The sequence below is a fragment of the Rattus norvegicus genome, chromosome X (assembly GCF_021556685.1).
Source record: "Rattus norvegicus strain SHRSP/BbbUtx chromosome X, alternate assembly SHRSP_T2T, whole genome shotgun sequence".
NCBI classification, from domain to species: Eukaryota; Metazoa; Chordata; class Mammalia; order Rodentia; family Muridae; genus Rattus; species Rattus norvegicus.
This window is the reverse complement of record NC_141554.1, coordinates 144,008,082-144,035,932: the sequence shown is the minus strand read 5'-3', so window position 1 is coordinate 144,035,932 and position 27,851 is coordinate 144,008,082. Positions and strand designations below refer to the sequence as shown.

Below are 27,851 nucleotides of genomic sequence, written 5' to 3'. Positions count from 1 at the left end.
TTGCACTGATGTTCCCTGGTACAGTCCTCATCTGCAAAACTAAAAGCAACAGCTTTTGCTGCCTCGCCTGAAAATTCCAAGCATAGCTTGCAGGGCATTGGAAATAAACAGCATGTCTCTCCTTGTGATGTCTTACAGCAATGTGTCTCATCTTTTATGTACCACTCTAGGCCTTGGTCCCCCTTCCCTTCAGGCTTTTTTTTAGGATAGTCCAGTTTAAGACTCAGAGTAGAAAGCTCTGGGCCTGATTTGAGCACTTAGGGGATCCCTAGAAACATCCTGCTATTGGGGGTAGGTCAGGCTTCAGAATTCAAGAAGCTCATGATGTAATAAAAGCCTAGGGTCTGATGTATGTGGGTCATACATGAGCATCTCTCATGTAGCTCACCGTCATTGGGTCCTCATCTTCCCTGTTGCTGTCCTTGTCACTTCTGTAATCTACTCTAAACTAAGAAATCGGAGAGATTCATTAAGAATGAAACTCAAATCATGGCTCCTCCCAGAAAGCATAAAAGTCAGTGCCACCAGAGTAGTGCTACCCAACCTTGTCCTTAATGACTTCATTCCCCCATCAGTCATTCCACCTTATGCACAGTGGCCTCTTGGCCTACCTGGCTGCCCAGTCATCGACAATGCTCTCCTCGGATTTCAGCACTGCTGCTTGCCTTGTGATCTTCAGGTCTGGCTCACATTGTAGCCAGCACCTTCCTGAGTCACCCAGGACAGAGCTGAATTCTCTCCCTGCTGCCTCTATCCATCTCTCTGTCCTGCTTCAACCCTTCCTTCCCCTAATAGCCAACAGGTTTATTTCTTCTTTTCATTTACTGCCCACATGGAACCTTTCAAGTGTAAGTACTACGAGAACAGATATGCTCTGCTGCTTTGTCTGTGCTTGGTAAATATTTGTTAAATGTCTGGGGGTGATGGCTCAGCGTGTAATTTCTGGCACTTTGAAGAGTGAGACAGGAGATTGCCCATGAGTTCAAAGCCAGCCTGGGCTACAGAGTGAGATCTTGTCTCAAAAAATTAAGGCAAAAAAAAAAAAAAAACCATACAAACTCTTGTGTTAGGTGAATATGGTCAAAATATATGGTTTACTTGAAAAATTGTATATATGCCACATCATCCTGTATGTAATGAGTAGATACCAGTAAAAACTTCAGACTCTGAAAAAGAAAAAGACCATATTGTAAAATAAATAAATTTTGTGAAGTATGTGTTAAAATTGCATTCATCTTGTCCATTGAGTATCTGCTAACCACTTAGGGTGTTTGTAACAATGTTGCTCACAGACTGCCCCTGGGACCTTCTTAGGCTTAACCTATAATAACAGCATGAGGCCGAGGCGGCAATACAGATCAAGGTCTAAGCAGAGGCAATTGGAACAGTGAAGAAACAATTTGATTAGCACTCTCCTAAGTTGAGGGGAAGCCCTTGAACTTGGTTGTGAAGATTTGAAAATGGTTCTGACTGGTGGAAGGGTAGAGAGAGTGAGTTAAAGAATGTTTATAAGAAGACATAGGGCAGCAATCAGGAGGCTTTTCCTTGAGAATGAGTACATGTAAGGAGGCTAGGCCCTTGAGCTAGAGCTCCACGTAGAAAGGTGTGGCTATTTTACGTTGCTTTTTATTTTTTATTAACATTTTAAACATTAATTTTTAAAGGCAATATTCAAGATAATGAGCGAGCTTCATTATTATACTGCCATAGTCTCCACTTCCCTGTGCCAGCTTTCCTCTCCATCTCCTGCGATTCCTTCTCCTCCTGTGAATAACCCCGCTTCTGCTTTAATGTCATTATATGTGTGTATACATATTATATAGATTCTACATAAGAGAAAATATGCCATATTTTCTTTCTCCCACACATCACCCTTATTTTCACCTCTCCTGTCTTGTCTTAGTCACTGTTCTATTACTGTAAAGAGACACCATTACCAAGGCAACTCTTAAGAAAGAAAAGTGTTTCATTCGGTGCTTGCTTATAGTTTCAGAAGTTTAGTCCAATTCTTATCATGGTGGAGAGCATGGTGGTATGCAGAAAGGCTCTGGGAACTACATCTGATCCCTAGGCAGACAGAGAAACTGGGTCTGTCATGGGTTTTTGAAACCTTAAAGCCCACCTTCAGTGGCCTATTTCCTCCAACAAGGCCACACCTACCCCAACAGGGACACACTTCCTAATCCTTCTAATCCTATTAAAGAGTTCCACTTCCTGTTGAGTAAGCATTCAAATAGGAGCCTATGGGCAGACATTCTTATTTGAACCACAATATCTCTCTTAAGACTGTTCCCTCCCCTCACAGTTATCTTTCTACTTTAATGCCCTACATATATAATCTAGATTCTGTGTATGATAAGAAAACATGTACTATTTGTCTTTCTGAGTCTAGCTTATTTTCCTTAACATTATGACCTACAGATCTACACATTTTTCTGAAAATAACTATTTTATTATGCTTTTTCTTTTAGAGATAGAGTCTCACATAGAGAGGTAGAGTCTGACAAAGCCCAAGCTAGCCTTGATTTCACTACATAGAAGATGACAATTCAGAGCTTCTGATCCTTCTGCCTTTATCTCTTAAGTTCAGAGGTTGCAGGGTTTGTTCCACACGGTGTTTATTTGGTGCTAGGAATGGAACCCAAAGTATCATATGTCCTATGCAAACACTCTGCCAATGAACTACATTCTAAGACCCAAGTGGAATCTTCTTTATGTCTGAACAAACCTTTTTAAAATAGACGATAATATATGGTTTGGAAAGATACTTGAGTTTCCCAAAAGTGATATTTCAAGCGTCTACTGTGGCCTGGACTGTATAGATAGTGAACGATAGTGGAGAGAAAGAAAAGTTGGATACATGTAGAAGACATTGCTGAAACAGGACCAGTGGACAAAAGAAGAGATGAAGAGATCTTCAAATCTAGAGGTTCACCTTGATGAGCTCCTTAAGGGTGTATGTTATCATCATGATTAGCATATTATTGTCCTGGACACTGGTGGGACAGAAAAGCTTAAGAATGACTCTTGTATCATTGGCTTGCAGATTAGTGGGAGAGGGCAATATTACAATACAATATGTTTAGTGATGTAGCTGAAGATGTTATGGCGAGCATTAAGGATCCCACACAGATGGGAGTAATGGGAAAGATTACTCATTTTTGTTTATTCTTTCTTTTTTTCTCTTCTTTCCTTTCTTCTTTCCTTCCTTTACCTCCATCCCTTCCTTTTTCCTCCCTTCTCCTCTCTTTTTTTTCCCCTGTCCCTTCCCATCCCTTCTTTTTACCATCCTCCTCTTTCTCCTTGTTTTTCCTTTTTGAGACAGGGCCTTCTTTAGCTTTTCCAGGCTGACCTCAAACTCACTATATAAATGAGAATGACCTTGATTTATTGATTCTCCTGCCTGCACATCACATGTGCTAGAGTTGCAGGTTTGCACCACCATGCCTGACTCATTTTCTCATCTTTCTATGTCTTTCCTTTTCCATCATGCCTAGCACACTGCTTCAGACAAATGAGATGTTTGACCTGTGCTTGCTACAGGTTCAAAATGTTTTGAGTGTGTCCCCTCAAAAGTGCACTTGCTGGAAGCTTGGCTCCCAGTGTGTTGGTGGTGGTGTGGTGGAATCTAGTACAAGGTAAGACTTTAGAGACAGCACGTTTGGAAGATTAATGTAGTTCTTCAGGCACTTTGAATAGTTTATCTGTGTTTGTTATAAGGATAGTAAACTGGACTCCTGATTCTCTGTGGTCTCCTGTCCTACTGTGCAATCTCTATCTAACTGTGCAATGTTCTGTATGGGGATGATTCTCTTCCTGTTTTCTTCCATATTGTGATCTAGTCAAAAAGGCCCTTACCAGAGGCCAAATAAATAAGGCCACCCAATTCTAGGCATTCAGCTTCTAGAATTAAGAGATAAACAGGCCAATATTCATGAGTACCTGGCTATAAATATTTTGTTTTAGTAATAGAGGATAGATTCATAAAGTACAGGACTCCATTCAGAAAGAAGATAGAAGGGTGAGGGGGAGATATGTGTGTTCTGGGGGTTGGAAAGTATTGGTACTAAAGATGATGACCTGTTTGACAACTGCAGAATATGGAGGAAAGCAATGAGAAAACTTGAAGATGAAATACATAAGTGGCAATATAGGACAGAGGATGGTAGAGTAGGAAATATAGTGCAGACCAGCAATATTCAGAGGCAGAGAGTGTAGTAAGAGTGAAGAATTTGTGGGAAACTTAATGGGGGAGGTAATGCTTGAGATGGATGCTAAAGACAGGGAACCTACAGATGGGTCCAGAAGGGAAGCAAGGATAAGGTATGTCCTAGGACTTGGTCAAGGAAAATTGGTGAACTTCTGTGGTCAGACTGAGCAGGGTGAGCTTTGAACAAGTGTCAAAGGTTACCTTGGTATAAATGAGGATATTTTTATTTGGAAAAGCTGGGTGAACACTAAGGCTTTCTTGACTTGAATTCATTCCCATCCCAACTTTCGCTGGCTCTACAAAATAGTGAACTAGCCTAAATCTACCAAAATGTTACCAAAGAACACTTTTTGTTCATTGTATTCAATGATTGTGAATGGCTATGTTTTTATAATTTTTTCCATAAATTTGCTGATATGTAAGCTTAGAAAACAAGACTAGTCTTTAGGGGGGTTGAAGGTGGTTCATAAATGAAATGTGTACTCCACAGACATGACCCATCACTTTAGCATTTTAAACCTCACTGCTGTATGACCTCATCAACCATTCATGAAGCTGATTCAGGAATGGAACTGAAAAACTTGAGTGATCTCTCTCTCTTTTATTGCGTCAAAGGCATGGTCATATGGTCACATGGATAGTCAGTAATTCTGACAAATTCATACACCTAGCCTGGGGGTGGGTGACACATTCAAACTAATGTGAAGAGTATTTTTGTAATCCCATGTAGTATAAGGTAATGACAGAGCAAGCCCAGAACCATATAACCTACCCCCACCCCCAGCAGAGTGCTGTGCCAGGGGAGTGCCATGCAGTTTCCACCTCTAGAGACTGTCATTCATAAGAATTCTTAGTGCTGGGGTAAATTTGTCCTCAGGGAGTGGCATATTAAGGTTTTGATTCCACTGTACATCTTGTGAAGAGATTACTGTGACCAGAAGCATAGAGGCAGCCTTGCCCCTGCTCTTTGAGAGGAGAGGGATTCCAGAGAAGTGTAGCATATAAAGAGCAACACACAAAATATTATAGAAAGGCAGGAAATAGAGTAGCTCACGCTCTCTGTGTGTCTCTCTGTCTCTCTTTGTGTCTTTTTCTGTGTCTCTGTGTGTCTGTGTGTCTGTCTGTCTGTCTGTCTCTCTCTCTCTCTCACAAACACACACACACACACACACACACACACACACACACAGGTGTGAGAGAGGAGAGAGTACTTTCTCTTATAACCACGATGATAAAAATCTCTCACTAAGATGATTGAACAGTGGTGACATCAAGAAGCTACCAGTGGGCTAGAGAGAAGGCTCAGTAGCTAAAACTACTTACTGCTCTTTCACAGGATCCGGGTTCAATTCCCAATACCTGCATGCATGTTAACAACTGTTTTGTACTGGCCTTTGTATAAAAATACATATAATATGAATTTGGTCACAGAATCCTGACTTTTTTTTATTACATTTGAGCTAGATGTAAGTAAAAAAACTAGTCATCTGTATAACTTAAGTTCTCTTTTATAAATCAGTGATAACCTATAAATGAACAAGTTGTTAATATAGCAAAAGCATTCCTACAAATGCATTATGAGAATATAGCTATAATATTCATTCATTTACAAAAAGGAAGAGGGGAGTTACAGTGGGGTCCTCAGTATATAGCCTAGGCTATCTTGACCAAGCAAGTCCCAAACTATTAGCAATTCATTCTCTTGCTTTGTCGTTGTTTTCTTTGTTATCTAAAAGCCCAGTCTTGAAATTCTTATATTGTTGATGTACTTATCCATTCGTGTGTGTAGATGTATGGCTATGACATGTCAGAGCATGGGTGTGGAGGCCAGAGAACAGATTGTGGGTGTTAATTCTGCTGGTTCTGTTGTAATTGGTTCTGTGGGAAAGAGGAAGTTCGCTCCTACTAGGGGATCCCACTGAGGCCATCATGTTTGGCAGCAAACAGCGAACATCTTTACCCTCTGAACCCTGAAAGCTAAGGCTTTGTGAGGGTTTTCTATTCACTTTTCCCCAAGCCAGGCATTGTGGGGTCCACCTGTAATCCCAGTGCTCAGCATGTTAAGGATAATGACCATGTATTGCCTGGCTACTGGCAAAACCTTATCATAAAACAAACCTGGAAGAAAGAAAGGAAAAGGAAGAAAAAGGCCAAAGAAAGAAACAAAAGGAAAGACGCTCTATTTTCCAGTGGGAAAATTTCCATGTCAGCAACATGTTGAAACAAGCATGATTAGACGAAGGGATTTTAAACAAATTTCCTTTTCAGCAACTGATTCTGTTAAGGAGTCGTGAAATCAGTCAGGAAGGATGATTATGTCCATGGTTAACTAGGTTTGGATTAAGGCCCGTTAGGAAACTACTCTTCCTCATAATTGTAAACCAAAGCTAGGGTCGAGCTTTACATTTGGACTTCCTGTTTTAATCCACCAGCTGTCTCACATACATGCTTCATGTCCAGAAAAACGGTCCCTAGATTTATTTTTGTCGCCTGCAACAGGCAATAGAAATTTGGACATCAGCAAAAGCAAGGGAAGCTTACAAAATGAATTGTAAAGGAGTCTTTGCAGTAAGAATGGGGAGTTTTTATTCCTGTGCACGTGTGACATTGCTGTATGTTCTCTCATGCCGAAAAATCCATTTTAAAAGATGTTTACTGATTCTTTGTCATTAGTTGAGTGGAACTGGCCAGCTTTGTTCTACCAGTGCCTTAGAAATGTTACCACAAATGTCTGTGCATTCATGCTTCTGATTAGGCCACTTTGAACTAGCCCTCAGCCCTTCCACATATTTATTTCTTATCTGAATGCTGCTGAGTGTGGAATTTAGAGAGAGCTTCACAGGGTGATAATTTAAGGCAGGAGTGTAGAGCAAAAGAACAAAATACCAGAAACTGGGCCTGGGGTTGTAGCGCAGGTGGTAAAGTGCTTGCCTAGTATGGAGGAAGCCCTGGGTTCAATCTGCAACACAGAGTAAAGCACCATGGTGCACACCTATAATCTCAGCACTCAGGCAGTGGATACTGGAGAATCAGGAGGTCAAGGTCGTCCTCTCCAACATAAGGAGTTAGAGGCCAGCCTGGAATAGGTGAAACCATATTTCAAAACTAAATAAAAATATTCCCTATTTCCCAGAATTTGGAGTACTAATAACCTGTTTTTTCCCTGATGTTGGTACTACTTCTAACAGTAGTAGTATTGTTTTTTCAAGACAGGATTTCTCTGTGTAGCCCTGGCTATCCTGGAACTTGCTCTGTAGATCAGGCTAGCCTTGAACTCACAGAGATCTGCCTGCCTCTGCCTCCCAAGTGCTGGGATTAAAGGTGTGTTCCACTACTGCTTGGCTGGTAATTTATTTCTTTAAAAAATTACAATTAAATCTCTCTCTCTCTCTCTCTCTCTCTCTCTCTCTCTCTTTCTCTCTCTCTCTCTCTCTCTCTCTGTGTGTGTGTGTTTATGTATGTGTTTGTGTAAGCAGAGGCTACATGGACAACTTAACTTTTGAGAGTGAGTTCTCTCCTTCATAAGGAACAAACTCAGGTGGCCAGCCTTCTTGGAAAGGGCCTTTATCCACTGAGCCATCTCATAGCCCCTAATAATAATTTGTTCTCCCTTTCTCTTTCTGTGTTGCTCCTCTCACAGTCTTATTAGAGCTTTTGATGATTTCATTGTTCTTTTTAAAACAATGTAAACCTTTTATTAGGTTTGCTCTTAGTCAATTTCACATGTTGATGATGCATTGTGATTTCTCCTGCCTTTACCCTCATATGTTCTCAAAACACTAAGTCTTTTTCCTCGTCATCAAGGGACCTCTACAGTGCCTACCTCTCTCGCATATGATTGTTCTTCATTCTCCTTTGCATAGTGAACATTGTGTTTCAATTGTGTTATGCATTCCTTCAGCCTTTCCTGCCCTTGGCTGTGTCTTAGCAGGCTCTCCATAAGTGAAATGCACTCTTCGCGGCCTTGCCTCTGATTGGTGACCACATCTTGCTGGTATCTTCTATCCACATACTAACGGGACTTGACCTTACTTAGTTTCTGAGACAAAGGAGATGGGGCATGGTTCATGCACTGTGGTTATAGACCTTGCTTGTACACCTAAAAAGTGATTTTCATTTTTTTTTTGAGACAGTCTTGTTACATAGCTCAGTTGACCTGCAACTCTCTAGGTATTGTTAGCTAGTCTAAAAGTTATGACAGTCCTCCTGCCTCAGCATCCTTAATACTGGAATTATGAATGTGATACACTGCAAAAGGCTCAAAAGTTTTATTTTGATTAAGATAAGCTTGAATAATAACTGAAAAACTTAAGTTCTAATTAAAATCTCTACAAATTGTAGGAAATGCGCCCGATAAAACTTTGATAATTGCTCATTATTACATTCCTGTCTTCATCATCTCCCGATTGCTTCTGCTTTCACTTCTCTTTCACCCCCTCTTCTTCCTCTTCTCCCTTCCTTCTCTTCTCTAGTCTTCTCTTTCCTACTTTTCCCTTCTCCTTTCCTCCCAAGAGGGCCTAATTTACAGCTCCGACTCTCCTCTTTCCTTCCAAATGCAGTCTGAATGTTAAATCTGTCTAAGCAAGAACCTGGGGACATCACTACAATGCCTGGCTTCAGGTCCTCACTGTGGTTTACAATCTCAAGGAACAGGTGCAGTTGCTTTACACCACTCAGTTTTCTTCCCATAAAGCCTTTTTCTTTCAAACTTTTCATCATGTACATGCATACGTGAATGTGCATTTGTGTGAGCAAGTGCTGGTGCCTGCAGAGGTCAGAGGCATCAGGACCTCCTTGAAATGCAGCTATAGGCAGTTCTGAGAGCCACCTGACATAGGTGCTTGGAATCAAACTAGGGTCCTTGGGAGTAGCAGAGAATGTTCTTAACCACTGAGCCATATCTCTAGTCCTCTATAAAGTTTTAATAAGCCACTAGTGGACCAGGATGAATTGTGTAGCATAGATTTTAGAAACTGGACAATATTTGTTACCAGAATAACAAAGCTGGCTTTCTTTGCTGGTTTTAGGCCTTAGAACACGGCCCAACTGACATTTACTTTTACAGGCGTACAGCCCCTTTGAACACTGCCGTTGGAATACTGCATTATGGTTTGTTTCTCTGTTTTCCCTACCTAGAAATTGCTTTGCTTTCTTATCTATAGGCCTCTGAAGTCAGACCAAGTCCTTCTGTGGCCATCCCAGATATAACCACCGTCCTGCATCAGCTTCTGCCCAGTACTCTTCACCAAGCCCTTTAGTAGCTCTGTCTCAGACTAGGAGCAGAGCCTCTTTATCAAGCCATGCCTTAACTTTGGTCTTGATTCTGCCATTTCCTATCTGCATGACCTTAGGCAAAGGACATCACATCTCTGGTTTAGTGTTTTCCCTCCTCTATAAAGTAAGATGGTCTTCACTTTTCAGGGTGTTGTAAGGATAAACAAAATGTCTTTAATGGTACTTAGTCCCAAGTAAATATTAGGAATAATTTAACATAATTAGAATTAAAACTAATTTTAATGTGTGGGAAATATTCATAAAATATTGTAATAGAATTACAAGACTATAGAAAAAGATGTGTGTATTTGTGGGGGGTGCATGCTTAAATATACATGAAAAGAATAAAAGACAAAATAATTAGGATTTATTTATGTTTCTATATTTTTATTTTTTAGAGTTGGCCTATAAAAGATTCATAACTTGAAAAATATTATTTATAAAAGAAGTGTTAATGTGTGATGACATACTCTTACTTGGTCACATGAAGTCCACCATGATTCAGAAAGAGTTTAAAGCAGTGTACAAAATAGGAAGATAATGAGCTATAAAGCAAAATGAAGAAAAAGAGACAGCAGTGGCTGGAAAGATACTACGCCCTGCTGCTGCTAAACATTTAGAGCCAGGAGTGGTGGTGCGCACCTCTGATCCTGGCACTTGGGAGGCCGAAGCAGGAGGATCAGGAGCTCAAGGGTAGTTTGGGTTACAAGGCAAAGCCTTATCTCATAAAGAGAAATATGAGTGTCTTGTGTTAAGTTTTAAATGGAAGAATGTCCTAGCATATCCCGTGTTTACGGTTTAATAGCTAAGATTAACTTTGTAAACTGAAGGCAGCATTTTCTAATATAATGTAATAATATTAAAATGATACAGAAAACAGAGGAGAATCTTGCAGAAGTTTTTAGTGACTTGGAGATTTTTATTATTTTATTGTTGGCACAGTAGGCATCCCCAAGAAAGGCATGGTTGGGATTATGTTCTTTCCTGTTTGTGTGTTAATTTGCAAGTTACAAATATGCTCCGGGTTGCTTTGGTTCCACTCACCTGTTATGAATAAAGGAAGTGGACACCCTGAGTTCTATAAATAAATCGAAGCTGTGAGCGGCACTCTTGCCCTGGCTCTGCCATTGCTGAGCTATGGATTAACTCTCTGCACTGGTCCTCCCTTGGAACTTGAGGGGTCTGAACAAGACGATTGAACTTTGACCTGCAGTTAAATGCTATTTCCACATTCATTTCCCTTTTCTTCCTACTTCAGCTCTTCATAGTATGTCAGTTGTCCTCTGTTATCAATTGCATGATATTAACATTATCTACATGTCTTTTTTACAGAGAGACCTCTGTCCCCTAAGGCTGTCAAAGGATTTGACACTGCTCCACTTACCAAGAATTACTACACTGTGGTGAGTGTTCAGAGGGCGAAAATGTTTTAACTCTCTGTGGAGATGTTTCACTTGTCAAACCACTGCTAATTTGGAGGTGACACAAAGGGAAGATGGGGAAAAGTTGCTTTGTGAGGTTCCAAGGCTCTTTGCATGACAGTGGTGTTCATGTACATGTGTGAGTCTGACAGATATCTAGAGGTTTTCCATCCACAGTACTGACTAGTGCTTCAGAACAAGGCCTACGGACAGTGGTGAAAGAGAAGATGATTAATATGTAGGCATCATGCTGAAATTCAGTGACATCACCTAACTGTATATTTAAAAGAAGGCAAGGCCCCAGGTTTCTAAGATGTAATGAGTTTTAAGGAATTGTGTTCTGTGATTTTACTTGAGAGTCAATCAACCCGTAACACCTGCTGGAATTGTCTCAATTCTATTTTTGAGGAGAGCGTGAAAGGAAGACTTCCTTTTGACAGAGAGGGACGAGTGAAATGGCTCTGGCTTAAACACAGCTATGTCAAACTATATTAGCTATAAATAGGGTATGTGTAATGCTCAAAATAAGCTCCCGTTTGAAAAAAGAAATTGCATCATTCTCCTTAATCTACTCTCTGCTTTCCTTCTTGTCTCCTTTCCAGACTTGGCCCAGTCACTAATGAAAAGGTCAAGTCATCATTACCGCTAAATTACCTTTTCTGGTAGCCTCACGATCTCCCCAAACCTCTACTACAACACAGCTTCTGAATCTACCCAGTGTTCAGTATGCATTTTTACTACATACTCATTTTATTTTGTGCATGGAAAAGAGGTTTTAATCACCTCTATGCAGGTATGTTAGTGTAATTTGGCTTCGAAAATTACATTTCACTATCCAGTGAATTTGTTCCATTCTGGTGACATAAACAGTAAGTGCTATGAAGAATCAAGGAGGAGCTTCAGAGGTGCCATGGGCAGTGATCAGAGAATTGTTTGTCAACGTGTCTCCTCTAGTTTCTAGATGAAAAGGCATGATTCATCAGAGTTAACCTTCAATTTTCCTTCAGTCCTCATCAAATCATTCTTCCAAATGATCCTCTACTGATTTCATTTTTAAGGACTGAGTCGAATGACAGTTGAAAGTGTGCCATAATGTCTCCCAGTGGACCTGCAGCATTTGGCACTCTGCTGTGCATATAACTATTTTCTGATTGCGACACTTTAAAATGTTGAGAGTAGGGGTTGAGGTAGCTCAGTGGTGTAGTATTGTGTGGCACATACAAGAGAGCAAACCCTTGTGATTCTCAGATGCAGATATTATACACAAACACTGGATGGACTGCAGTTTGTATGACCCAACCTCTACTGGAAAGCATATATATTCTTTCTAGCTTAAGTCAGTATGAGCAGTATAAGCCCAGCTTGCTTATCTATCTATCTATCTATCTATCTATCTATCTATCTATCTATCTATCATCTATTTTTAAGACAGTCTCACTTTGTTGGCCAAGCTAGCCTGGAATTCAGCACATAACTCAGATTGTCCTTGAATGTACAGTCTTCTAGCATCTGCTTCCCAAGTGATGGGATTACAGGAAAGTGTCACTGTCTCTGGCTTATTATTGTTTTATTATTGAGTACAGATATAGTGAGATATATATATATATATATATATATATATATATATATATATATATATATATATATATATATATATGGGGGGCAGTTATTGTTGCTTGGGTATTTTTTAATCCACAGTACTTTGGAGCTAAAGGTTTAGGAAAAATATGTGACAATGAATTCAGAGTATGTCCCAAGTGATCTGAGTATCCTTCTTATCTGTGGATATCTGAGACAACTGAAAAATACTATCCCATTCAGAGGACAGAAATCAAGTTATTCTACATGAGAGATGTTCCCATCTAACCTTATGTCAAATCTCCTATCAAAGCACTGTTAATACAATTATTAGATATCCTTTACTAGTCATAATGTCTGATTTTTACACTATTAAAATAACTCATAAAATAACAACGAAACAATTAGAAAAAAGTATAAAAAAGAATAAATGCCACCTTTAGTTTCACTAATTTGAAATGATCACAACGAACACCTAACATTTCTTGAGAAATATATATGTGCATAAAATATATACATGTATATATTTACATATATGTAGCTAATGGTATGTGTGTGTATGTGCCTATATGTTTCTAACTTCAAAATAAGATGTAAGTATTCTTCATTGTTCTCCGTCATGTACGCACTCCGAAGTATTTGTCTCTCATTAGAGCTTTCCTTAAGGTCTTCCATTCAGTGAGTCCTTGCTAATACAAACTCCCTTTACTTTGGTACTGTGTATTAATCAAGTTTTTCAGAGAAGCAGGGGAAGGAGAGAGGAGGTGAGGAAGAAAGGTTGGAGGAAAGGGAGAAAGGAGAGATAGCCATGTGCATAAAAGAGTGAGTGATGGCTTTTCATTTCATTTTTATATTTGAGACAGTGTCTCATTATATAGGCCTAGAACTTGATATATAGATCAGTCGGGCTGGCCTCTAACTAAAGATCCACCTGCCCCTGCCTTCCAAATCCTACAGCACCACACCCGGGTTGTTTTGTCTCACAAACATCTGTCCATCGCCCATAACTTTATGTGTACATGAGGAGACAGGTAAAAATGTCTCCACCTCCTGGAATGATAAATTCCATATTCAGGGTGGATCTTGCCTGAGGTCAGTGAAACCTCTCTGGAAAGATCCTCACAGACAGCCCTAGGGGTGACTCTAAGGTGACACATAAATTCAAGCCAACAGTGAAGATTAATACTCTTAGTATGTAAATGGCATGGCTTACAGAACTGGCACACACTAACAAACACCTCTAAGACTATGGCCATTACGTGGGAAACCGAAAGACCTATGACAGCTCTTCATTTTTGCTCACTTGTCTCTTCTAATCACTTATTCCCACTTTGAATTTTCTCTGCCCTTTGAGAGCTTAATCAGTGTGTGTGTGTGTGTGTGTGTGTGTGTGTGTGTGTGTGTGTACATGCGCACACACACACAGATGTGGGGGTCAGAGGACAAATTTGTAGATTCAGTTCTCTCCTACCATTTTGTTTGAGAATTTCAAGCATGCATATATGTTCTAATCAAATCTTCCTTTCCTTCCTTCTCTCCAGTTCCTCCCCGTCTGCCCCAGTATGTCTCCCTTATAACTTTCATGTGGTCTTTTTATAAACCCACTGACTTTATTTACTGCTGCTTGTATTCCCATGATTGAAGGATGATCTACTGGAGCATGGGTAACCTCTCAGGGCTTATATTCCAGAAAGAAAAGGACTCTACTTCTCCCAATAGTTCTCAACTGCTAATAGCTATTCAGCTAGGGGGTGGGGCGTCATGTCCCCTTCCTAAATCTATGCTGATAGGTTTTATCTGGCTTGATCTTGTACATGGGTTCTGGGAATAGAATTCAGGTTGTCTGGCTTTATAGCATGGGCTTTACCTGCTGAGCTATCTTAGTGATCCTTACTATTCCCTCCCCATCACTCCCTGTTGAGGCAGGGTCACACTGTACCTTTGGCTGGCTTGGAGCTCACTATGTAGACTAGGCTAGCCCCAGACTCATAGAACTTTACCTATCTCCAGTGCTGGAATTAAAGAGGAACACTGCCATACCCAGCCTCACCACCTTTCCTAACCCATGGTATAGACTTTACACACATCTCCATTGAATCTCTTCTCCATATTCTTCATTAATTTTTACCCTTGTTCTTCTGTCTTACTCCTCTATTAACCTCTTCCATTGGAGGGCTTGAGGTGAAGAAGTGATGGGGCTGGATGGAGCTAGTAAGTCTGTGGTATTGTGAATGAGGTTGGTGTTTTGAAAGCCAGTAACTTGTGGGGGTGGGAAATCAGTCAGTACCCTGAAGGTAGGCAAGCAGTTTTACTGGCATGAAGTCAAATATGACATTAATATAGAAATATACTGTCCCTTTTGCTTTCAAAGAGTATTTCCAACTTGCTGTCATTTTTACAGGCAGCAGAATTACCTCGGACTCCTACAATGGAGTCTTGCTTAGATTTAAGGTTTTCTGAGGCTCCTGTAGTCTTCCTTTACAGAGAATACCTCTATTTTCAGACATTGTTTATATATTTGAGCCTCTTATTTTATTATTTTTCATTTTTTGAGACAATGTCTTGCTGTGTCTTAAGCTGGCCTAAAATCCACCATATAGTCTAGGCTGGCTTTGAACTTGTGACCCTCTCACTTCAAGCTCCTGAATACAGAAATTACCTTTGTGCACTACCATAGCTCACAATTTCCTTCTACTTATGTGGCTCCTTCCCCTTAGAAAACTTAGTTCTAAAGCTGTATTCACTCCAAAGCCTTTCCAAGAAGTGCAGGAAATTTATTTTAGGGGAAAATAATAGCCCAGAGTAGAGATACAAAAGATTGTCATCTCTTTTTTTTTTTCCTGTGGGGTCATGCCATCTGTTCTATTCTGAAGTCAGGGAAAGGTTAGTTCAGCAAATGGATCCTCACTTGGCCTTATGAAGACAGAACCACGGAGGCTCAGGCAGTGTCTGGACACAGCCTATCTTAGTAAATTTGAAGAGATTTCATCCCGATCAATTTGTACTGCTATGAAGTTCTTTAGTCTGCCAAGCTCCTTGCCTTCTGACTCACCACTGAGGCCTTCTGTTAAGGAACACATAGACTCCTCTGTCTGCTTCTCTCCTTATCCTTTCATATTAGATGCCCTGTGCCCTGAAAGGAGTGGGGCATGGGGGTGGGGCGAGAGCTCCATTCATCAGCTGCTCTTTGGAGTTTGAAAAAAGCAAGGAAAGTCTGAGTGAATTTAGGAAAGAATCCCCAGCATTCCCAAAGATCAGCGCTGAAGCTGAGGCCACAGCAAGGGCAGCTCTGGGTCTTGTATGGCGAGTCTCTTGGGGTTTGGGAGGAAGTAATGTGATGAGAAAACTTTGCTTTGTGTGTGTGTGTGTGTGTGTGTGTGTGTGTGTGTGTGTGTATGTGTCTCTGTGCCTCTGTGTGTGTATGTGTCTATGTGTGTGTGTCTATGTGTGTGTGTGCCTCTGTGTGTGTCTGTGTGTGTGTATGTGTGTATATGTGTCTATGTGTGTGTGTGCCTCTGTGTGTGTCTGTGTGTGTGTCTGTGTGTGTGTCTGTGTGTGTGTATGTGTCTATGTGTGTGTGTGCCTCTGTGTGTCTCTGTGTGTGTGTCTCTGTGTGTGTGTCTCTGTGTGTGTCTTTGTGTGTGTGTGTGTCTGTGTGTGTGTCTCTCTGTGTGTGTGTCTGTGTGTGTGTGTGTCTGTGTGTGTGTCTATGTGTGTGTGTCTGTGTGTGTGTCTGTTTCTGTGTGTGTGTCTATGTATATGTGTGTGTGTGCCTCTGTGTGTGTGTCTGTGTGTATGTGTCTATGTGTGTATGTGTGTGTGTGTGTGTGTGTGCCTCTGTGTGTGTGTATTGGACAGAAGCATGTATGGCATGGTTTGTGCGAGGAGATAGGAGGACAACCTTGTGGAAGTTGGAGTCAGTTTTCTCCTTCCATCTTTCCATGGGTTCTAAGTCATGTGGCAAGCACCTTTCCCTGCTGAGCCATATTGCTGGGTTTTGTTGTTGTTTTTCCATTTGTTTTTCCTGTGTTTTGAGAGAAAGTCTCACATAACCTGAATTTGGTCCAGAACCCTGGATCTTCTTGCCAATAACCACTCCCCAAATTCTGGGATTACCAGACCCTGGGATTACATCACCACACCCGACTTGATTTTTAACATTTTTTATTGAACATATATTTTTACAAAATGACTGTATTCATTTAGCAGTGTGCAAAGGTTCCCCTTTTCTACATTAATCGTTTTATCATTTTATGGGGCTGGGCCTCAAACACAGAGCTCCAAGCATGTCAGGCAAATGTGCCCTACCAGTGAGCCACATCCCCAGACTAATATTTTGTATTTTCAATGATTATCAACCTAACAGGGATGAAGTGAAAACCGTTTAATATGTGTTTCGTGATAGGTGGTATTGAGCATTATTATATACATGCCAGTCACTTGTTTTATTTTGAAAAGTGTATATTCAGATTTTTGTGGGGTTTTATTGCTCATTTAAAAGTATGGGGTATTCTTTTGCCTTTGAATTCTTTGACTTCCTTATATATTTTGGATATGAACCCCTTAGTAGATAATAGTTTGAAAAGATATTTCTCTCATTTTGTAGGCTGTCTCTTTATTCTGTTCATTTTTTGTGTGTATGTATATGTTCATGTGTGTATGTTTGTGCATGTAGATATACATGTGGAGACAAAAAGTGTTGGGGGCCTTACTCTTTGGCTCCAATTAATTAATTAATTAATTAAGTCAGGGTCTCACTATGTAGTTGGTCTGGAACTCAGTTCACAAAACTCACAGAGCTCTGTTTCCTGGGCACTGGGATTAATGGTGTGTGGTGCTACCATGCCTGATACTCTGCCTTACCATAACCTTATCTTCTTTTTAATTTTGTAATTATATTTATGTACAGAAAATTTAGCGTATATTTAACCCAGTTTAGTGGCAAGTTCTTTAGCCTTTGGCTTTTCCAGCTTGGCAATGCAAGCCACACAGGCTTAGGACCCAGGACATTGCCTCCCCAGTGGCGGCGGATCTCGTCATATCTGTCATTATGATTGGTCCTAATAGCTTCCACCAGCTTAGCCAGAGCGCCCTTGTCTTTCCGAGTTAACCTGTGTGAAGGCAGCAGTGGTGCACGTCTTCCTGTGGACCAGGCGCCCCAGCCTGGCCTTTCCCTTGATGATGCAGTAGGGCACCCCTATATTTCAACACAGGGCAGGCGGGAAACCACCAGCTTAATGGGGTCTACATCATGGGCAATCACCACCAGCTGAGCCTTCTTGTTCTCCACCAAGGTGGTGACTGTATTGACCCCTGCTCAGAGGACAGGTGGTCTCTTAAATAAGGGACATCCCCTTTGCCAGCAGCTTTCTTCTCAGCGCGGGCCAGCGGCCTTTGCTTCTTCTCGTGCTTTGTCTCTGGCCTGTACTTGTGGGCAAGCTTGAGCAGCTGAGTCGCTGTTTGCCTGTCCAGGGCCTGGGTGAACTGGTTGATGGCAGGAGGTACTTTGAGCCGCTTATGGAGGATGGCTCTTTGCCGCTGCAGCCTGATGTAGCGGGGCCATTTGACGAAGCGCGTGAGATCTCTTTTGGACTGGATGTCCTGCACAATGCTGAAGTTCTTTGGGCCTTTTCTCAAAGGATTGGCCACCTTTTTGGCCTCTGGTTTCTTGACGATGGCAGAGGCTGGGGCCACCTTCTTCCTTGGCCTTCTCTCTTTGGGCATCTGGCTCGGCTGGAGGGGCACCACCTGAACATAAGGGTTTGTCTTCATTCTTCTGCAATGTGTTTATCTAATTGTTTTAACAGCATTTATTGAGGAAACTGTCCTTTCAACACCCCGAATTAGGTTTTTATTATATTTTATCTACCCACTTATTTACTTATTGTGTACACATGCAGCACAGTGCACAGGTGGAGGTCAGCGGACAACTTGCAGGAGTTGGTCCATTTTTCTACCTTGTGGGTCCCAGGATCTAGCTCAGGTCATAAGGCTTGGCAGTACCTTAACGGGCTGAGCCATCTCACTGGTTCTTTGTTCTATTTTTTCTATTTTGTTCTTCTTTTTGTAGTTTTAACTGAGTATTTTATATGATCACATTTGTCTTCTTAATATATCTGTTGCATACATGTGCATGTGTGCCCCTGTTATGTGTGTGCATATGTGTGTGTGTGCATGTGTACAGAGAATTTACAGAGATCAGAAAAAGATGTCATGTGTTCTGTTCTATCACTGTCATATATTCCTTTGAGCCAAGATTTCTTAGTGAACCTGGCACTAGGCTGCTGGCCAGCCAAGCTCCTGTCTCCACCCCCACACAGTGTTGATACTACCAAGTAGCCATGCCTGACTTTTTATGTGGGTGTTGGCATCTGATCAAATTCTCATGCTGGTGCGTAAGTGCTCTAACCCACTGAGTCATCTCTTCTGTCCTCTCCTCCTCCTCTGCCTCCTCTTCATCATCATCATCTTCTGGAGACAAAATGTGATGGATAATCAGCAGAACCATTAGCATGACTAGATTTAGAATCACCTAGGAGACAGATCTCAGTGTGTGTCTCTGAGGCTGTTTCCTAAGAGCATTAACCATGAAGAAAAGTTCCACTGCAAATGTTGGAGATGCCATGCCACGAACTGAGATACAAGAATGGGTACGAGGTGGGGAAAGAAGTAACTGGAGTACCAGCAATACCTGTTCGCTCTTTCACGTTCCTCATTGACATACGAGCGGTGGAATAGTCTCCGCTCTACATCCCTGTGCTAAGGAGTTGTCGTTCTCAGCACCTGCTCGTCTCCCCACTCTTTGCGATAGATATTATCTATAGTCCCATTGCTCACAGATCCTAGCTTACGTTTTTACTTGCCCATGTAATCTATGTTAGAAGGAAACAATGACTTTCCTGCCCCTTGAATCCTAGAAGGAAAATTAAAAATCATCTCTCCTTTGAAAGTATTTATTTATTCTTGGATGAATTTCCTTCACGCATGCACAAAGTTTGACTATATTCACTGCCTCTGTGTCTCCCTCAGAATTCCATGTCCTCCTTTATTTTTTAACCCACTGAGTCCAATTAGTGCTTCCAGTAAGCATGTCTGTTTTAAAATTTATTTTTTTTCCTTAATATTGGCATTTCCATCTATAATTACTTACTTGAAGCACCACTTTAATTGAAACAAATAAGTTTTTGCTTTATTAAAGAGAAGGTGGCCTGTCCCAGGTGGGCCTTGAACTTCCTCTGTAGATGAGGATGACCTTAAACTCCTGATCCTTCTGCCTCCACTTCCCGGGAATACTGGGATTATAATTGTGAACCACCATACCCAGTGTATGTGGTGCTGGGGATCCACTCAGGACCTTATGCATACTAGGAAAGCCTGCTACCAACTGTTCTCCAAACCCAGCTTTTGTGTGCTATGTTTGCTTTTCATTCGTCTCAAAGCAGTTTCCAGTGGCCTTCAGAATAACTGGATTTTTTTTTTTTGGAGGAAGTAACATTTCTCTTTTACCATTGGACTAATTTCAGAGACCATCAGTACTTTCAGGCCTCTGAATTTACATTTGTAAAGAATAGTTTCTGAACAATATGGGAACTGAAAATAGAAAAGAGTGGGGCTCAGTGGGGCCTATAATTTAACCCTTCCCTGTTCGCAGACTCTCTGTTTCCATCTGTCTGTCTCTGTCTCTCCCAATCCTCCCTCACCCCCGTTATAAGGCCGTTAAACTGGCCTCAGACAATCTTTCTGCCCCAGCTCCCTCACTTGGTATTGGGATAAGTGTGTGCCTTTATGCTTAGCAAACCCTTAGCTTTGGCAACCACCCTGTGGCCTTCTACATCACTGATTCACAACTAAGGTAACATTACCCTTCTGAGCACACTTTTTTTGAGAGTTATAACTGTAGACTCTAATGGCTAGATGTCAGGGATGCTACTAAACTTCCCACAAGACACAGGGCATTCCTCTCCCAACAATGACTTCTGTTCTGAAAGGCCAATAGATATTATTATCGGGAGAGATGCATTTAACCTCTTAAGTTGACCCAAGTGCCAGTATCTACCTGTGCAGCATCTCACTGCTGCTTCATAATGGTCCCTGAAATGTCACAATCTGAGATGAGGTAGGTTGTGTATGGCCTTAAAACTGAAGCAGCCTGTTGGCCACTAGCACAGTTAGGACCACCATCCTCTGGGTCAGTTATTCACCAGAAAGCCAGTGACTCCTTTGGCCCCTCCTTACTTCAGCCACTCCATCACCATCATGCTTTGTCTTGTGAGTACTGTCGCTCTTTGGTTTCCACAAAGATTGGCTCTAGGGGCTCCTAGGATACAGATATTCAAGTCTCTTTTTTAAAAGATTTATTCATGTACTTTATGTGTGAGTTTATCTGCATGGACACCTGCACGCCAGAAGAGGGCGTCAGATCTCATTACTGATGGTTGTGAGCCACCACCATGTGGTTGCTGGAAATTGAACTCAGGACCTCTGGAAAAGCAGCTGGTGCTCTTTACCGCTGAGCCACCTCTCCAGTCCCACCAAATCTCTTATATACAATGGTCTAGCATTTGCACATGGCCTTTTCACACCCTCTCTCTGGAGTTCAGATAATCTCTAGGCTGTCTGCCTGTGTGTGAGTACCATATGAACAATTGGTACAATATTAAGAATTACATGTGATTCTGGAGACTGAACCTAAGGTCACACACAAGCTAGGGCAAGTGCTCTACTTCTGTACTACATCTTCAACTCCCCCCACGCACACCCACACACTGTTTATCTTGCGACTGGATCTGACTAATTTGTGCTGGTGGCTTTAAACTTGCGGTCCTCTTGCATCCCTAAGGGTAGCTGGGATTGGAGGTTTAAGCTATATATACTACATTAGTTAAGGAATAATGACAGGGGAAAAAGGCCATATTTATTCAATTCAGGTGACATTTAAAAATATTTTCAATCTGAAATTAGCTGAATCCTGTGGAATTGAAGCACTATAGAACCCATCTAATATAGAAGCCACAGACACACAGTATCAGCTGTGTTTTTCTGCCATTTTGGTTGACTGATGTGCTTCTCCTAGCCATATATGTTTTGCTCTGTCTTGTAGGTTCCTACTTAATGTCTCTATCTTCAGATATAAAGGAAGCTCTTACCTGTAAACAGCATATATGTTAGCATAGGGAAGACATGTTCAATGAATTAGAAGATGTGAAAAATATATAGCAAAATATTAACTTGGTCATATATAATTGCTCAAAATGAAAGTTATTACTGCTTTCAGAACAGGCTGAGAAATGGGACAAGGCCTTATAAGGGGTTGGGAAGGACAACTTGTGGAGTCATACACTTGTTGAACCTATATACTTTATTATTAGCTAGTTGTGGTGGCTTACACCGATAATGTAATTTCAGCACTATAGAGTCTGAGGCATGTGGATTATGGTGAGTTTGAGGCCTGTTTGGGCTACATAATGAATTCTAGACCATAATGGACTAAGGTGAGAATTTGTCTTAAAGAACAAAAAAGAATTTTGTGTTATTGATAACAGATACTTATTAAATTGTTCTCTTCATTACATTCCTTACAATACTATCTCCTTTTCAAATTTGAAGTGTTCATATGAAAAAACTTTGGTTTTTATTGAAGGACCAGTTTTAACACTGCTTAAGAATGTACTATATGGTAAGAATTTGTCTTATCTGAAGTAATACACAAACAAAATCCTTGGCCTTTTGTGTTATAATTATTCTTGAATTCTCCTAGTCTTGAATCTCTATTTTATAATTTTATTATTGAAAAAAAGAGTATATTGAGAACTTTATTAGTCAACCTGCCCTTTCCTTGATACGTTTTATGATAAAATTATTTAAAGCATCCATGTGGCCGATATCATGTACATGGCAAGGCTTTTCCAGTAGAAGGAAAGTCACGATAATTATGTTCATATGAGTGCTGTGATATAACTAGCTGATAGTTATTAAAATATTTTTCTAGTGTGAAATAAAGTACATTTGTGTTTGTTTCTTATACCTAGCACCAGCCTAAGTAAATTGGGACACCTTTTTCTAGGAATTTGACTTAAAGATTTAAAGCTGTTTGACCTTGAACTTGTTTGATGGCTATGAGAGCTTAATTCTTGTTTCTCCACAGGTGTTACAGAACATCTTGGACACTGAAAAAGAATATGCCAAAGAACTTCAGTCTCTTCTTGTTACTTACCTAAGACCTTTGCAGTCTAATAACAAGTAAGATGTTTTAAACCCTTAGTGAAATAAAGCGAGAGGATCTGTCAGCACTTGGAGGCATTGGTCCTATATCACTGAATAATTGATTTTGTCTTTTAAAATAATTTCCACAGATCACAGGTTGCCAAGAATATGGTCAGGACAACAGCAATTATGCAAGATGTTGCTTTTGGAGAGCTTGGCTTGTTTTCTGAAGAAGAAATAGCTAATCTGAGATTCTGCCTGTGACAATTTGTATATTGGATGTTTTTCTCTTGCTTCTTTTCTATGCAATATTAAAAACATCTTCAACATTTGGCACCAAAAATTATACATGCTCATAGAATGGAGTATGATATTTTAATGCACCTCTACAATGTGCAATGATCAGATCAGGGTGAATGTCATATCCATAAGATATTTTGAAATATACAATAACCTTTTGGCATCCTTAAAATCCCTACTGTGCTGTAGAACATTTAGATGTTATATTTCACATCCAGCTGTACCCCTGTACCCCTTAACTGTCCTTTTCTCCAGCCTAGCACCCTCTTTATCTTCCCAGGCTTAATCTAACCACTCTGCTGCTCTCTATTTCTGTACTATTTACTTAAAATATTTTTAGTTAAAATTTTTTCATACAAATACATACTTTATGTATTAAGCATGTTTTCCCACCCCTTTAATCTTTCCTTTCTTATCCTTGTTACTTCTACATGGTTTTTCATCTATTTTCAATACATATACATACACACACATACACATACACATACACACACATTCTCTCTCTCTCTCTCACACACACACACACACACACACACACACACACACACGATTTTTTTGTATCTATATGAAACAAGTCGGAGGGAACACTAATATCTGCCTTCCTGAGGGTGGCTTAGTTTAATATTATTTTTCCAATCATATCTATTTCTTACAAATGACATATCTTCATTCTTCTTTATAGCTAAACAAATATTCTTGGATATAGATAGTAAATTTCCCCTGCACATTCCTTTTAGGGTTGGACACCTGGGTGGGTCCCACTGCTTAGTTGTTGTGAGCAGGGCTGTAATATTACACAAAGGGTCCTTTCACTAGCCCTGCTATGTACATCCATGTGCAGGTGTATGGGATCTCCTATTTAGCTTCCACATTCCTGTGCATTTTAAAAGGATGGGTCTCGTTGTGCCATAAAGAAAGGAGTCCTCAGTGCTTTTATTCAGAAAGCACACACTGGAAATTCTCATGCTCGCTCTGACCTTTGCCTGCCAGGCCAGACCTCTTTCCCATGCTCCCAAAGTGGAAAGAGTGTGGCAGTTTGCAAAGGTTTAGAAGAGCAATTCAAGGCAGCATTTCATTCAGGCAAATGTGAATGATAATGAGATGGAAAAGCATTTCTGAAAGCAAAATGTACAGCATGGACTAAACCTGCAATGATTTTCTAAAGGATGAGCTGAAGACTGGGTTTTCATGAAAAACAAAACAAAACATGTTAACACTTAATAATCCAAGAAAAAGAGACCATCAATTTGAGAGGGAGTGGGAGGGCAAGCTGAAGGGAGGACAGGGAAAGAACAAATGATGAAATAATGTTTTGATTAAAACATTTTAAAAGTAATGACCATTGATTTTTTTTTATGCTTTAGGGATAGCATATTTAACAAAAAATGACCATCCTTACTTGTTACTTTAATTGATTAAATTTTGCTAATAATCATGGTCTGTAAGTGAAATTGAAACTTTAACTCACATAGTGGAAGACAAAATCCTCCCCTCTTACCTCAGGAAAAGCTGACTTTTGGGGGAGTTTGTTTAAACTACAGACTTTAGGCTTAAACGAGGGAGGATAATATGGTTAACTGCTTTTCTCCCTTTTTCCTCTCCACAAATTATGTTGGTTAGGCAAAACGTCATGCGGAATCTTGGTTCATCTGCTCTCATGGCAGTGTGGGAAGCATTCTTCACACGGAAGGGTTTTAGATTCCTGCATTTGGTTTTATTATGTGAAATGTGAAGTGTTATGTTAATCACAGTTCTCAGAATGATACAGGAGTACAGCACGTCGCCCTTTCTAGTTTCCTGGGAGACTTGGCTGTCTCCATTGAGTAGATAAGAGACTTAAGTCTGGACAGACTCATCACTTTGCTTGTCACACAGCCAACAAGTGACCAGACTGGCTCTCCCATGTCTCCCACCCGCCACTCACTATTTGAAATGTACCTTCTGTTTTCTGGCTGTAACATACAAAAGAGTAGGCCACTGAGGGGCTCATCCTTGAGGGGAGATGGTCAGATTCCAAATGAGGATGTGGCTGACTTACAATCCTGAAAGAGGGCTAGGAGCTGTGAGAGTGAAATCAGACCTACCCTCATCCTCATGCTGATACTCATACCAGAGTCAGTGTGTTTCCTCCAATTCTGACAACCCTCTCACCTCACAGCGATTTGAGCAAGCTGGACTGTTTACTGTCTGATGGCTAGGAAGCTAGAAATGTCCCCAGGCAGACTGCAAAAAGTTCAGGGACCCTGATTGCTGTGGCTGTGACCAAGCAGTACCCAGAGAACTGGCTGGCTGCCAGAGTCCCCTCAGACAACAAGAGGTGGGGGTTTCCAGTTTACAGTTCAAGAGGGCAGAACAGCAGAGGGACTGGGAGCATTTCATGTTCTAAGGGTTACTGGGAATGTTTACTGGGATCGTCTCTCTTGGACCAGTCAGCAGAACTCCTTTGCAAATATTCCCCTAGGAATTAACTATATGTACATGCTTTTAAAATTTGTTTTGAGACAGTGTGTCTTGTGTAGCTTAGGGCTAGCTTCGAGCTGAGATCCTTGACCCTCTTAAATCTGACTTTCAGTGCTGGGATTACTGGTGTGACTTACCATACCTGTTTTAGGACAATTACTAATAATATATAATTATTTTATATTTGTGAGGGTCTCTAACATCAATACTAGGTTTTCACCCTTTCTCCCCTTTCCAATGCCTCCATGTCCCCTGAACCCATTTAGAGTTCCTCCTAAGTGTTTGGGGCTGACCTGCCCTCACCCTCACTCATTTCTTAAGAAGACTATTTTATTTTTAATTACGTATATGTATCTTTGTCTACGTGATGCAGGCCATGTGGGCACAGGTGCAGCAGGAGGGCCAGGAGAGGGTGTCAGGTCCCTGGAGCTGGAATTACAGGTAGTTGTAAGCAGCTCCATTGTGGGTGATGGCGACTGAACTTGGGCCCTGTGAAAGAGCAGCTCTAACATCCGTGTCCTCTTGCTAGCCTCCTCCTGGCTGTTATACTCCGAGGAGCGAGAATATGCAGCATAGCTACCTCTTAAGTGACTCTTCAGACAAATTTCTTCCCCAGAGTACTTAAGAGTCTGCTCTCAGGGTTGGGGATTTAGCTCAGTGGTAGAGTGCTTGCCTAGCAAGCGCAAGGCCCTGGGTTCGGTCCCCAGCTCCAGAAAAAAAAAAAAAGAGTCTGCTCTCTAGGCTTAGAACACTTGGGATGCCCAGTCTTTGCTTATGTTCTCGTGTTAGGTGATTTGCAGACTACCCTCTGCATGCCTGTTTTGTCAGCTGTAAAATGTAGACAGCTGTGGCACTCAGGTCACAGAGTCACTGAAGCTCCTACTTGGAAAGTGTTGGCATGAGTGCTCTACACCTTAGGAGGTTGGCTCCTGTTCCTAGTGTCACTTACTGTTTGCTAAGGGAAAAATGAACGGAAATATCCCTCATGTAGAGGCGCTGCATGAACTCATTCAGTTTGCCTCGGTTTGACTCCATTCCACCCCACAAATAGTAATAAGAAAATTCAGTTCTCTTTTCTCCCCTCTATTCTCTTTTATAAAGAATGTTTTCACTTGTCATTTAAAACATTTTCATTTCAGAGAAAGCTGATTTTTGCTAAACTTTCCCTTCTGTACAGGTTGAACATAAATATTTTGATCACGTTCCCATTTTCTATAAAGGAGATAAACCACAGGAGGTGTTTAACTTCTTCCAAATCATGATGTATTTTTAGTCCATTTTTATACTTTTATATTAAGCATGTTTTATTTTCCTTGTGACTTAACAGAATACCAACATGCCCCTGATTTCCACCAGTGTTCTTGAGGATCATTGCTCTTACTTTAGAAAAGATGAACCAAGAAAGGAAGCTAAATAAGGGGGACCAGAGACAGTAGACTTGTTAGCGGCCAAAGTGGCAGAAAGTACTTTGACTTCCCTTATACTTTCCAGCTATCAGCAAGCTATCAGCTAACTGGGCTCTAACTGTCACAAATTTCCATTCTATTAACTGGAACATTATGTCTTTTTTTTTAATCAGCCTGAGTACTGTGGAGTTTACATGCTTATTGGGAAACTTTGAAGAAGTATGCACATTTCAACAGACACTCTGCCAAGCCCTGGAAGAATGCTCAAAGTAAGTAAGGCAATGGCTTTGCTGTTTCCTCTACAGTTAAAGATTAAATGATTTTTGAGACAGTATATCACGTAGACCAGACTGGCTTTGAATTTGTTATATAGTATAGGCTGACCTTGAACTTGTGATGCTCTTGCTTCCACTTCTAACATATTCAAATTATAAGCTTAGACCAGGCTCAGATGCACTTTATATTCATGTACTTGTTGTGGTTTCGACAAATTGTCCCAGAACAAAGTAAAAACATGAGGATGTAAAAGCCTACAAAGACAGTATACACAGTTCATACATCTAGTGAACTGTTTCTAATTCTAATTTTTAATCACACTTATTGATTTGTTCGAGCGTTTCCTTTATGTACATATTGTGCCCCAGAAGAGGGGGTTGAATCCCCAGGAGCTGGAATTATGGGTGGTCATGAGCCACCATGGGAACTGAACTCTGGTCCTCTGCAAACACCCAACCACCATCTCTCCAGTACCAATGATAATAGCTTTGATGTTGAAAAGACGTTTTTATTTTATGTGCTGCAGATTACTTGAAAAAGTCATTTACATCATTCATTTCATGACATTTCCCCCCTTTCTGGCTCCTTGGATTGGGGCCTTGTATACTCTAAGCAGGTTGGACTGAATTATACCCCTGGCCCTCAATTTTCCCACTCCCACCCTCCACACTCCCCCGCATCCCACACCTCTATCTCTACAGTCCTGGCATGCCTCAAGCTCAC

General features: G+C 40.8%; 1 protein-coding gene across 23 annotated transcripts in view; it reads left to right on the top strand.

Annotated features, from left to right (window-relative positions):
* Positions 1-27,851, top strand: part of Arhgef6 (Rac/Cdc42 guanine nucleotide exchange factor 6) — a 118,861-nt gene that overhangs the window by 46,196 nt on the left and 44,814 nt on the right. For 20 of the 23 annotated variants that reach the window (NM_001005565.2, XM_087600359.1, XM_087600358.1 and 17 more), the window contains 3 exon segments: positions 10,817-10,887; positions 22,628-22,722; positions 27,026-27,121. In NM_001005565.2, coding sequence (NP_001005565.2) covers positions 10,817-10,887; positions 22,628-22,722; positions 27,026-27,121 — 262 coding nt within the window. 23 annotated transcript variants of the gene reach the window in all.